Raw genomic sequence first — 12,288 nt, 5'->3', positions numbered from 1 at the left:
GCTACCCACGAGCCTTCTCTAGGAGTGGTGAACAGGAGCCACTCTTTGTCACGTTGTGCGGGCTGCTTGTGGTGGTGGCTTCCCTTGCTGTGGCGCACAGGCTTTAGGCCCCTTGGGCTCAGTAGCTGTGGCCACGGGCTTAGCTGCTCCACAGCATGTGGGATCTTCCCAGACCAGGGCTGGAACCTGTGTCCCCTGCAGTAGCAGGCAGATTCTTTTTTTTTTTTTTCTCTCTCTCTTCGAATTTAATGAGTTTACATCAAAAAATTAGGTAGTCATCTTACATTTACGGAATAAAAATCTTTTTTTAAAAAAAAAACAATACAAAGAGTGAGCAGATTTTAACCAAGTTTACATTTCTTTTTGTTATAGTTTTTAACAATTCATCTCATCATATTGCAATGTGCAAATGCATTTGCAGCACCCATTACTTTAAGGAAGTACAGTGCTACTAGTTGCCCTCAGAAGAAGCTCATTACCTTCTGTTAAAAACTCTATGGTATATAAGCCTTCCATAATAACGCTGCTTAACCACCATTTGTCACAAGAACCATCATCAAAGTTTTCTGGAAATAAGTTCACACATGAATTAAATATTTAAAAGGTGAAATGTTCCTTATTTTAACTTTAGCGAGATCTTCCTTTTTCATTAAGAAACACTTTATAGTTTTAAAGCAAAAGCTGATAAGAGTCCAGATAACTAAAACTGTACTCCTGAGTTCAAACTTACAGATAAGTCTTTTGTAAATAGTTCTCAATAAAATGTCCTCCCTCCCCGGCCCCCTTACCCCAAATCTTGAATTTTTTTCTTACAAAACTTTGGTCGAGAGTATAAATATTTCCAGGCAGATATGTATGCCATACAATAGCAAGAACAGTAAAGCCCAACTAATGACTTTAGGTTTTAGAAATAGAAGGCAATTAAAATGTACTCAAAGTTACATTAAGAAAAGCTTTCACTGGGTAATATTGAAACAGTCACAAAGGTTAAGAAAATACTGATATCAAAGTACAAATGACTACAATGTTAAAATAGACAAAAATTACTATACAAGAGCCTCTTTTAAAATTAAAAATAAAGAACACAACACATGAGTCAGGATCGCTTTCCTGTTCTACTCATGAATTTTAGTCCTTATATTCATAGGGTTGGTTATGTTGACATCTAGGAGAATTTCTTATGACATCTGATGAAGTCTCTTTCCAAATTCAGGCGATGGGTCTTCCCTAAGGAGCTTCTTGACTTGGTCACATGTTGGTCACTGTACAATTTCAAAGTAGTGCAGTATCGCCATGATGTGCTGAGGCATGAAGACGTATCCTGTGTACAGTGCCATCCCCACGATGGAAACCAGCATGGAATTGAACACAGTCCGCTCCCAGGGCTCCAGCATGTAGAGCGCCGTGACCAGCAGGTACTGGTAGTAGAACCAGGACATCTGCTTCCAGGCCTGCGCCAGCGCCATCCCCACCACGCGCCTCCCGCGTTGCAGCCAAACGTCAGTCTCCAGGCAGATTCTTAATCACTGGCTACCCCAGGGAAGTCCCATAATTAAAACCTCTTAAAAGGTATCTCTGACCCCTTTGTGTTCACCTCCCTTGAGACACATGAGTATTTAATGCTTCTACTATTCATCTGACTCAACACCTGCTGTGTTACTGATTATCATTTGGGGGGTATGTTTCTGAATTACCACCTCATGAATAGAATTAAGGCGTCTGTTCCTCCCTCACCCCCTGGACCAGTTCTTTCCCCAAAGTAGGTCCTCAATAAATGTTCCGTTGAAAGATTTCACCTTACACCTCTGGAGAAAAACATTTTGTGTTGCTTTTCAGAAGACAAATTATGGAACTTCTCTTGACATTTGATCGAGTTTATAGGAACAAATTCCTAATTTATACTTAAGTAGCACATTGCCAAACACAGCAATTTCCAATGTGAAAGATATTTACTAATCTAAAAGCACCATAAATCAAGTGTGACAAAAATCAGGGTGTGTTGGCCAAGGATCAGAGGATTCACATCATCAGCCACTCAATTAACTGAGGCTGCCAAAGTAAATGTCTCAAAAGAAGCTAATTTGTAACTGTTCTTATTTGTTTGTTCATTTATTTATTTAGATCTCACATCATTCCAAAAATGTGTGTGAGCAGAAAAAAGCGAAAAATCGTCCCCCCCAAATCATGTGTTCCAGATCAATTTGGTATCTCAGCTTCAGAGCATCTAAGTTTTGTGTCAAGGCATTTATTTCATCCTATACGATATCACTGAGTAAATGTTACATCAGACACCAGCATAGCAAAGAAGGTAGAGCGCTGCAAATTCTGTTATCTCTAGTTGAAACCTGAGTGTTGGCTGTGCTAACCACCATTTCCTGCCCAATATTTGGAAAAAACTGCCATGAACCCTTGTTCCTGGTCAAAGTGTAATGCCAAGGTTTTAGCAGATGTCAGAGGGGTTCAGAGTCTCCAGATCTACCTCTGGTCTGAGATGCCCTCACCTGTGAATTCATTCCACTTTGGAAATTCTTGACCCCTGTCCATGCTCTCTCTCTTCTGTACCACAAAGAACCAGTCATGGAATGCAGCATTTAGCTAGTTTTTGACAAAACCACCACACCTAAAAACCAATTGTGTGCATGTGTTATGTTTAACAAAGCTTTAGGAAGACTCGCCATTACATCTCAACAAGGCGAGCAACTGCAAATAGAGCAAAAACACCAATTCTAAAAGACAGATGCACCTCAATGTTCAGAGCAGAATTTTTTACAATTGCCAAGGCATGGAAGCAACCTAAGTGTCCATCAACAGATGAATGGATAAAGAAAGTGTGGAATGTATATACAATGGAATACTACTCAGCCATAGAAAAGAGTGGTATTTTGCCATCTGCAGCAACATGGATAGACTTGTGCCACATGAAATTAGTCAGACAAAAACTGTTTGACAGCAAACTAGTGAATAAAATGAAAAAAGAAGCAGACTCACAGATACAGAGAGCAAATGAAAGGTTGCCAGTTGGGGGAAGGAAAGAGGGAGAGGCTACATAGGGATAAGGGACTTTAAAAAGGGGTTATTATGGGATTAAATGAAATCACGTGTGTGAGACTTTGGAAACCTGTAGTGCACTAGGTGGCTCAGTGGTAAAGAATCCTCCTGCCAATGCAGGAGACGCGGGTTCAATCCCTGGGTTGGAAAGATCCCCTGGAGTAGGAAATGGCAAACCACTCTAATATTCTTGCTTGGAAAATCCCATGGACAGAGGAGCCTGGCAGGCTACAGTCCATGGGGTCGCAAGAGTTGGACACAACTTAAGAACTGAACCGCCACCACCACCACACTGTAGGGTGTACGGTAGTAGAAATAGAACGTTGTAACATGAAACTTACATAATGCTATAAGTCAATGTTACCTCAGTAAAACAAAGTGTTTGAAAATTGAAGTGAATATTGAAATAAAGAAATAAACAATACTTTATCAGGCCATATAACCATCTCAAAAAAAAAAAAAATCACTGAGTGGCAAATCAGATACTTAGTCCCAGATAACAAATGTGCAAATCCCTATGAGAGTGAAGCTGTAATGCCACAAGTTTAAAACGGCCTTTTAAACCCACATAAACAACAAAACCAAAGAGCTTTTCAGCCCAGAAAGGTACACAGTGTACCTTTGATTGTTCAGCGTCTCCTGGAGCAGGCTTTCTGCAAGCCTTGGCTTTCTCCAAGCCTTGGCTTTCTGCTCTCAGCAATTCTCTTCTAGCTGTGCGGCCTCTGGAATTCACAGAGCCCACTTCACTCGGCGATGACTCACACTCACCATGTAACAAATTGGTTCCATTTTCATATCATCTGGGGGCTCTAGACAGAAAGACCATAACCCCGTTCTACCACAAAAGACGGTTTCTCAGTAAAGAGTTTTCACCCACCTCCTCTCTCAGCTAGTTTTCCCAAGAATAATTATAGAGCAAAAGTGTAAGCTCCCTGAAAATACGAGCTGTGTCTAACCTTCCTGTATATGACATCGTACATAAACTTGACCTTAGTAGGTATTCAGTACATGCTAAAACACAGGGAAATGACTGTGAAGTAGATTCAGCACAATAGTGACTTTAACAAAATATGTGTGTGTGAATAGGTATGTATATATATATCTGTATATGCATGGTATATATCCATACATATATACCTATTCACATACACACACACAGAGAGCCTGCATTGTAGACAGTAGTCAGTATTGGTGCTTGATCATTTATTGTTCTGTATATACCACACTATACCATCTGTTTATTCATTCATTCCATCAATATTTACTAAGTTATGACATGCCAGAGAGAACTCTTAAGATGGGAGGAAACGATTTCCTGTCTCTTGACAGCTCTCTCTGATTTTTCTCTCTGTTGGAGCATAGAGGAGGAAGAGGAGATGGAAAAATAACACAGCCTCGCTTTCTAGCCCCATCACTGTTGGAGAATATAGATGAGGTTATTAAAGAGCAGAAGGCATAAACCCCAGGCAGGCCCCAGCACCAAGGAAGCGCCAAGTAAGGGCTGAACAAACATCAAACTCACGTGCTTCAAAAGAGGCTATCAGACACCTGATCTCAGTATGAGGAAAATGTGAGTGAGTAAGACAGTATCTACAGAATCTGATTCAAAAAAAGAAAGGCAAGCACTGTATATGCATGGCGTGGGCTAACTGCCACATTCAGAGGACAATGATCAATATCTATTTCAGATGGAGGTAGTCATCAATCAAAACCTAAAAACCCATACTATTTCAGAGCCAAAAAGACCTTAAAATTCCTCTGATCCAACGTTTCCCAATTTTTTTATGTGTTATAGCACACATAGAAAACGATGGTATTGGTAAAGCTTTCTGAAATAAGTGAAGACAGATGCTCAGGGCAGGAGGATACTGATGCTCAGGGCAGGAGGTTACTGGCTCTGTGACCCACCCAGCCTCCCTCAGGGCTGCGGGACACTGTCAGTGTCCCGAGACACCAGCTGGGAAATCGGCTTCAGGTCAGTTTCTTAACTTTGTGCGGTGTTAGTTGCTCAGTCATGTCCGACTCTGTGTGACCCCGTAAACTGCAGCCTGCCAGGCTCCTCTGTCCCTGGTATTCTCCAGGTAAGAATCCTGGAGTGGATTGTCATGTCCTTCTTAACTTTAAAGGTGAGGAAATGAGATCCTTGTTCACGATCTTCCAGCAAGAGAGTCACAGCAGAGCCAAGAAAGGAGCTTTCAGTGTCTCTATTCAGATTTCTGTGACTCCAGTGGGCATCCCAAGTGGCACTAGCGATAAAGAACACACCGCCATTGCAGGAGACGTAAGAGACATGGGTTCAAAGATGGAGGGGGTGAACCCTCCTGCCATGCCCTGGAGGAGGGCATGGCAACTCACTCCAGTATTCTTGCTGGAGAATCCCATGGACAGAGAACCCTGGCAAGCTACAGTCTATGGGGTCGCAAAGAGCTGGACATGACTGAAGCGACCTAACATGCACACACACATGACTCCTATAAGTATGGTCCCAGACAAGCAGCTTCAACGCCACCTGGGAACTCATTTAGATGCAATTCTTCAGATCCAACCCTGGACCTACAGAATCAGACAATGGAGGGGCAAGACCAGGCACTCGGTGCTTTCAAAAGCCTTCCAGGTGATTCCCACACTCACTCAAGTTTGAGAACCACTGCCGGAATCTGCACTAACTCTCTGTGCTTCTACAAGCTACAGGGTTAACATGCAGGGTGTCTAACTCAGGGTCTGGCAAGGTTTTTCAAAAAAGGGCCCGATACTATATATTTCGGGCTTTGTAGGCTGTCTGGTCTCTGTCACAGCTTCTTAACTCTGCCACTCTAGCACAAAAACAGTTATGGGCAATACTTACGTGAATGGGCATGGCTGTGTTCTAATAAGACTTTGTTTATAAAAATAGGCACTGGGGTGGATGCAAGCCCAGGGGCCATGGTTTGCCAACCCCCTGGTATCAAATGACTGGAAGAGATTCTTGAAACTCATAATTCAAATGCTTGGGCATTCTGGTTAATATTAAAATCTGTTAGCACCTTACGGCATCAGTCAATGTTGGCGTCAATATCTGTCTTTTCCCGTTCAATTAACATGTGCTAAATGCTTCATAAGTACCAGACTCTGGGCATACAGAGATGAAAAGATCCAACCCATGCCTCCAAGTATGAGAATTTCATGTAGCAGAGGAGCCAGACATCAAGTCAAATGACATTATTTTTGAATGTGGCCTTGTTGAGGGAAATGCCCACTTAAATGTATGAATTTTGCTGCTAAATATGTTAAGATTTTCCATTTATAAATGGACAAAAAGCATGATAATGCATACTCCAAATTCTATGCCAGAGGGGATGGCAATTGAACTGGCAACTACTGTTTGATTATACCCATAGATTCTGCGGGGCGGGAATTCAGACAGGGCAAATTGGGGATGTTTGCACCCGCCGCACGAAGTGTGGAGCCTCTATGTGGAAGGTTTGAAAGACCAGGCATGCCAGATTTGAAGGCTTCTTCATTCACGTGTCCAGTATCTGGGCTGACATGTTAGTTGCTCAGTTGTGTCCAACTCTTTGCAGTGCCATGGACTGTAGCCCATCAGGCTCCTCTGTCCATGGGATTCTCCAGGCAAGAATACTAGAGTGGATACCCATTCCCTTCTCCAGAGGATCTTCCTGATCCAGGGATCAAACCCAGGACTCCTGCATTGCAGGCATATTCTTTACCATCTAAGCCACCAAGGAAGCCCCCCGGATATGATTCAAAGACTGAACTAAACTGGGATAGCTGGTCAGATGCTCTGTACATGGCCTTTCCATGTGGCCTGGGTGCCCTTACAGCATGGTGGCCTCTGACCTGATAGACTTCTTACAGGGGAGCTCAGGGCTCCAAGACCATGTATTCCCATGAGCAAGGGCAAACAGCATGGCCTTTCATGATCAAACTTCAGAAGCGCACTCCATCATTTTGCCATAGTCTATTGACCGAAGCAACAATAGTCAGCCCAGATTCAAGAGAGGAAGGCACACACCCTGCCTCTTAAGAGGAAGAGAGTCAAATAACTTTCATCCATGATTTAAAACTGTGAAGAGTCAGAGACGACTGAGCAACTGAAGAATGTTTTAAAACCACCAGTCACGGGAACCAACAATGAGAAACGCCCTATTCCAGAGTAACAGGGAATTTGTGGAATTTTCAAAACTACAGATAATATGTTTAATCAAAACCAACTCTGCTAAACATCCAAAATGAAAGAACAGGTCTAGAAGTTAATTGGTTTGGTTGTCCTCATTAAATAAATGATTCTCCAAAAGAGGAATTTCAGAAATGTTTCTGTCTCCCCATAGAACAAAAAGAGACTACAGATGTTGCATAGATCTGAATGACCTAAAGCATATTGGCTCATATATTAGACTGATATGACTGGCCACTTCCCTTGTGGCTAAGCTAGTAAAGAATCTGCCTGCAATGTGGGAGACCTGGGTTTGATCCCTGGGCTGAGAAGATGCCCTGGAGAAGGGAAAGGCTACCCACTCCAGTATTCTGGCCCGGAGAATTCTATGGACTGTACAGTCCACGGGGTCGCAAAGAGTCGGACACAGCTGAGTGACTTTCACTTTCACTTTTCACTTTCATACCAAGGCAGGTGATTGCCTGTCATCAAAGAATAGATGCTCACAGTCCTTTACCAAGCTGCCAGAAATCTCACTTATCAGAGAACGAGGGTGGAATTTCAAGTCTTTATTTGTACATTTTCATGGGTGTATCTTGGAAAAAAAAAAGAAGCAAGCTTGAATTTTCCTTCTCTTGTATCTGTCCTTCATTTAAAATTGCTTACTTCCTGAGAATTCAGCACTAATTTAGAAATAACTTTCTAACCCTTTAATATAGGAAGTCAAATAAATGTTTTTCTTGGTGAAAAATGAGTTGTTTGTACATACGGTAGATCTTTTTCATCATCTGCGTGAGAAGTAGTTGGGACAATAAATGATAACAATTTTCTTAAATTCTTCCAACTGAAGAATTTGTTTTGAAAGAAGTTTAGCTCAGAGAAATACTTCTTTCTAATTTGTCTATTTTTCTCTCTAACAATAAGGAATTGTTTTTCTAGTAAAAGGAGTGAGACTATTCAATTTAGGACAATAAATTGAGTGAGTGGAGATAATGCTAATCTACTTCCTTTAAAAGTTGAACTATACTTCAAGGACAAGTTTGAATACTTAATCTGAAATCATGGCCATGTGGTCTGAAGTCATAGCCTCTTAGATATTTACAGTTATAAAAGGGCCCTGAAGAATTATCCAGTTCAATCCTATCATTTTGTAGATGAGGTAGCTCAAAGGGGCCAAGAGTGGAAGAGAGTTTCTGCTCACCAAATATTTCAGAAGTTCTTTTCTATTTCCCCTGTGTCTCCTGAAGCTACGCTACGGCCATGTCCTCAGTTCTGGCCCACAAACCATGAGCAGAAGTGACATGTCAGTTCAGTCACTCAGTCGTATCTGACTCTTTGAGACCCCATGGACTGCAGCACGCCAGGCCTCCCTGTCCATTACCAACTCCTGGAGCTTGCTAAAACACATGACCATCGAGTCAGTGATGCCATCCAACCATCTCATCCTCTGCCGTCCCCTTCTCCTCCTGCCTTTAATCTTTCCCAGCATCAGGGTCTTTTCCAATGAGTCAGCTCTTCGCATCAGGTGGCCAAAGTATTGGAGCTTCAGCTTCAGTATCAGTCCTTCCAATGAATATTCAGGACTGATTTCCTTTAGGATGGACTGGCTGGTTCTCCTTGAGGTCCAAGGGACTCTCCAGAGTCTTCTCCAACACCACAGTTCAAAAGCATCAATTCTTCGGCGCTCAGCTTTCTTTATAGCCCAACTCTCACATCCACACATGACCACACTTTCTGGCTAAATTAGTGAAGAGCTAATATGCCCCCTGCATCTCTTTTCCCACTTGGTGGCCCCCATATTAATGGTAGAGCCTCCAAATAAAAAGCCGGCTGCATCTCTGAGTTATCCCTGAAAAAATACTGCCCTAGAGAGTTGCCCAGTGCTCATCAGACTTCGCATAAGCAAAAAACCAACTTTTGTGATGTAAAGTCACAGGGACTTATTTGTTCCTGCAGCTTGTTTATCCAGCTTCACTGAGGTACCAAGCAACTCGCTCAAGTCTGGTCAGCAAGTGAAGAGCAGAGCTAAGACTGGAAGTCTTCTGAATTGTCAGTTCAGGACCATACTCTATTATCACAGGAGCATCAGTGTGGGCATCACCACACCAAGTCATTCAGAAAATGGCCCAGTCAGCTGGAAACAGATGGACTACGGATGGGCCAGTACAGACGTGGCACCCACGGATCAAAGTCCAGAACCAGAGAAGGTGCGGTCCAGAAGGACAGAAGCCTCGGTGCTCAGCCTTCATGTGGGACCAGAGAAGATGTATCTGGGGGTACAGATAACCAAGATTATCCACAATGGTTCCTTTATGGCCAATTTGCACATATTTTCCAAGTTGATGACAACTGCCCCTAGACCCTGTAGCCCAGCAAATAAATTAAATGCCCCGAAAGAAGTGTTTCCACCTTTTCGTGTGTGTATAGCAGCCATTAAACACAAACAGGAATCCTATGTCTCAGACCCAGATTAATTCAACACGATGTAGAATTTTTTAAAACAACAAATTGAGGTGGGGAGGAATGAAGTTTTGGTTGCTAGGCAATGTCAGTACAAAGCTCTTCCCTTCTCTTCCAGAGCATTCTCTCCATCTTCATGGACAAAAAGTCAGAGAGTCCTCAGCGACAGGCATATATTTGGTTGTGACATCAATACACAGCAAATTGAATTCTTCCTGAAAACAACACACTGCATTGCGTCAAGCACTTCAGGGTTCCATCACTCCCCTCGGTGCATACGACGATGCTTCCTGTTCCGAAATACTCATTTTCCTCTGTACAAACAGGTCAGATGGCTACCTTTGGGCAGGAATCAAAATAGAAGCTGAGATTTTGCAAAGTCATGCTAGTTTCTTCTCTCCCAAGAACAGAAGGGGCTTAGTTGGGAACCATTCTCTGTCTGCATGTTGGGCAGCATCTGTCAAAGGGAACTCTCTCTCTCTCTCTCTCTCTCTCTCTCTCTCTCTCTCTCTCTCTCTCTCCCAGTCTCCTCCTGAGAAATGGATGCTTCATCCCTGCTCTGACCTCCTTAGATACATACACTTATACTCAAATGTGAACAGATGGAAAGCTAGCCATAGGCATGGTGACCACATCTCTGGAACAGTCTAGAACACTTTCCACGGACCCTCTGGGTTACACAACTTTTTGCATTTCTTTGCTCAGTTTCTTCTTCCTCCACCCTTTCACTTTCAGCTTGACTTCACCTTCTGGCCCTGAGAGTTACTTCAGCATCCTTTGCCCAACATCTATTTTAGACCCAATTCCCAGGATGAAGCTTACCAACATCGCTGGAACTCGTTTCTGCTAGGAAAGGAGCCCCCAGCTCCAAACAACAGGGCAACTTTGGGGAAGAAAGGGAAATGAAAATGCACTTTAGGGGATGACATCCAAATGCAGTTGCCCTAGAGATGCTACTTGACCTGAAAAGAACCAGGGATTAGGATGGTCTCCACAGCAGTCCCCTCGCAGACACAGAGAGCTTCTCTGAAGAACTCGCTAGCTGTAAGACACCATAAGAACTATGAAGAACATAAAAGAAGAAACGTCACGATTTTAGAGGAAGTAAGACCAACACAAAAGAATGCAGCCCTGACTACTCACATCACTCAATTTTGTTTTTACGAGAATTTTACAAGAGATAAGGAAGCCAGGGAAAGGGAGACAGATGATAATTTTAGAGATGGTGTTGGACCACTTGGGATTACCAAATACCAAATTCCCAGTGACTCTCTTCTTGGCCAGGAGGCCCCCAGAACGTGTCCAAGGTACTTGGCAGAAACAAGGACCTGTTAAATCCTGACTTCCTGGCTTGGCCTCTTTATTGATCCCTCCCACGCCTGATCTCTGAATGGTTTGGGGAGATTGGGGTCTCACTCTCATTGCTCTCATACCTGTAGAATTTTCCTGCTTTATTGCCAATGCCCGATTCCCATCTTCTCTGATTTTCGCCTCTTCCACCCCATCTATCTGGAACCAGCTGCCCACATTAGGTTCTTGAATTCACCACCTTCCTCCTCTACCTGACTTTTGTCTTCCCTCCCCAAAGCCTACATTAGATACCACAGTGGTAACCACTGGGAACACAAAATCAGGAGGAAAAAATGTTGCCCTTATCTTTAACGGGCTTATCATCCGAAATAGGTAACCAACACACACACAAAGTTACAAGTACCACGGAGGCTAACACCTGGACAACGTGGATGCTCTTGGTTGGAGCATCTACATGAATAGCAACAGTTAAGTTTTTCAGTTCATTTCAGCTGAATCCGGTGCAAGCAAAACCTCTATGCAGGAAAAAAAATTCCCTACAAGAAATTTCAGTTCCTATCCTTCAGACAAGGATAATGCTTGAACTTCCCTGCTTAATCCAGTACTCTGAACACAGGGCATTTCTGGACACAGAAAACTTGCCCATTCAAGTTATAATATTGAAAGGTAATTCATTCAAAGGGAATTCTGGTCTTCTTCTGCTTCTGGTCTCCCTGCCTCTCTCTCTTACACTGCCACCAACCCCACCACATACACACTGACACACACACACACACACACACACACACACACACACACACACACACACTCCTACAGCAATTTGTCATGAAATATGCTTTGCAAATTTCGAGGGTACTTCACAAACACTAGATATTATCATAATATCCTATTTCCCTCCTATTCCCTATGGGAATAAGATACCCTGGGCATCACAGCCCAACACATGTGTTTCAATCCATTTCCTTCACCTCCCACACTGTCATGGAGGTGAAGTCAGCATCAGGCAGAAATAAAGCCAGATCCCAGTAAAGGAGCTGTCTCTTCATCTTGGCTCTGCCCAACCTTGTGTGACCCTGAAGCAGCTTATTTTCCATCTCTTGATGAGTGTTCTAGTAAGCACAGACCTAAGATCTTTGTAAAGTCATAGCAGATTACATCCTTGGCTTCCTCTCTATTGATTTGGCTTCCCATGATGTCCTTGAAAAAATGGAATTGGTCTGCCAGGATTTATACTTTATGAGGTCTCACATTATCACCCTGAAATCTGTTTTCCTCCAAGGGCTTTCAGACCCATGCCAGTTTCTTCAACATTTTTT

At 42.9% G+C, this 12,288-nt stretch overlaps 1 protein-coding gene across 1 annotated transcript; it reads right to left on the bottom strand.

Annotated features, from left to right (window-relative positions):
- LOC102175036 (serine palmitoyltransferase small subunit A) lies at positions 216 to 1,487 on the bottom strand. Its single transcript, XM_005687710.3, has one exon. It carries the CDS (start codon positions 1,464 to 1,466, stop codon positions 1,260 to 1,262), a length of 207 nt encoding a protein of 68 aa, XP_005687767.1. The 5' UTR covers positions 1,467 to 1,487; the 3' UTR covers positions 216 to 1,259.

The sequence above is a fragment of the Capra hircus genome, chromosome 12 (assembly GCF_001704415.2).
Source record: "Capra hircus breed San Clemente chromosome 12, ASM170441v1, whole genome shotgun sequence".
Classification (NCBI taxonomy): Eukaryota; Metazoa; Chordata; class Mammalia; order Artiodactyla; family Bovidae; genus Capra; species Capra hircus.
This window is presented reverse-complemented; position numbering and strand designations above follow the sequence as displayed.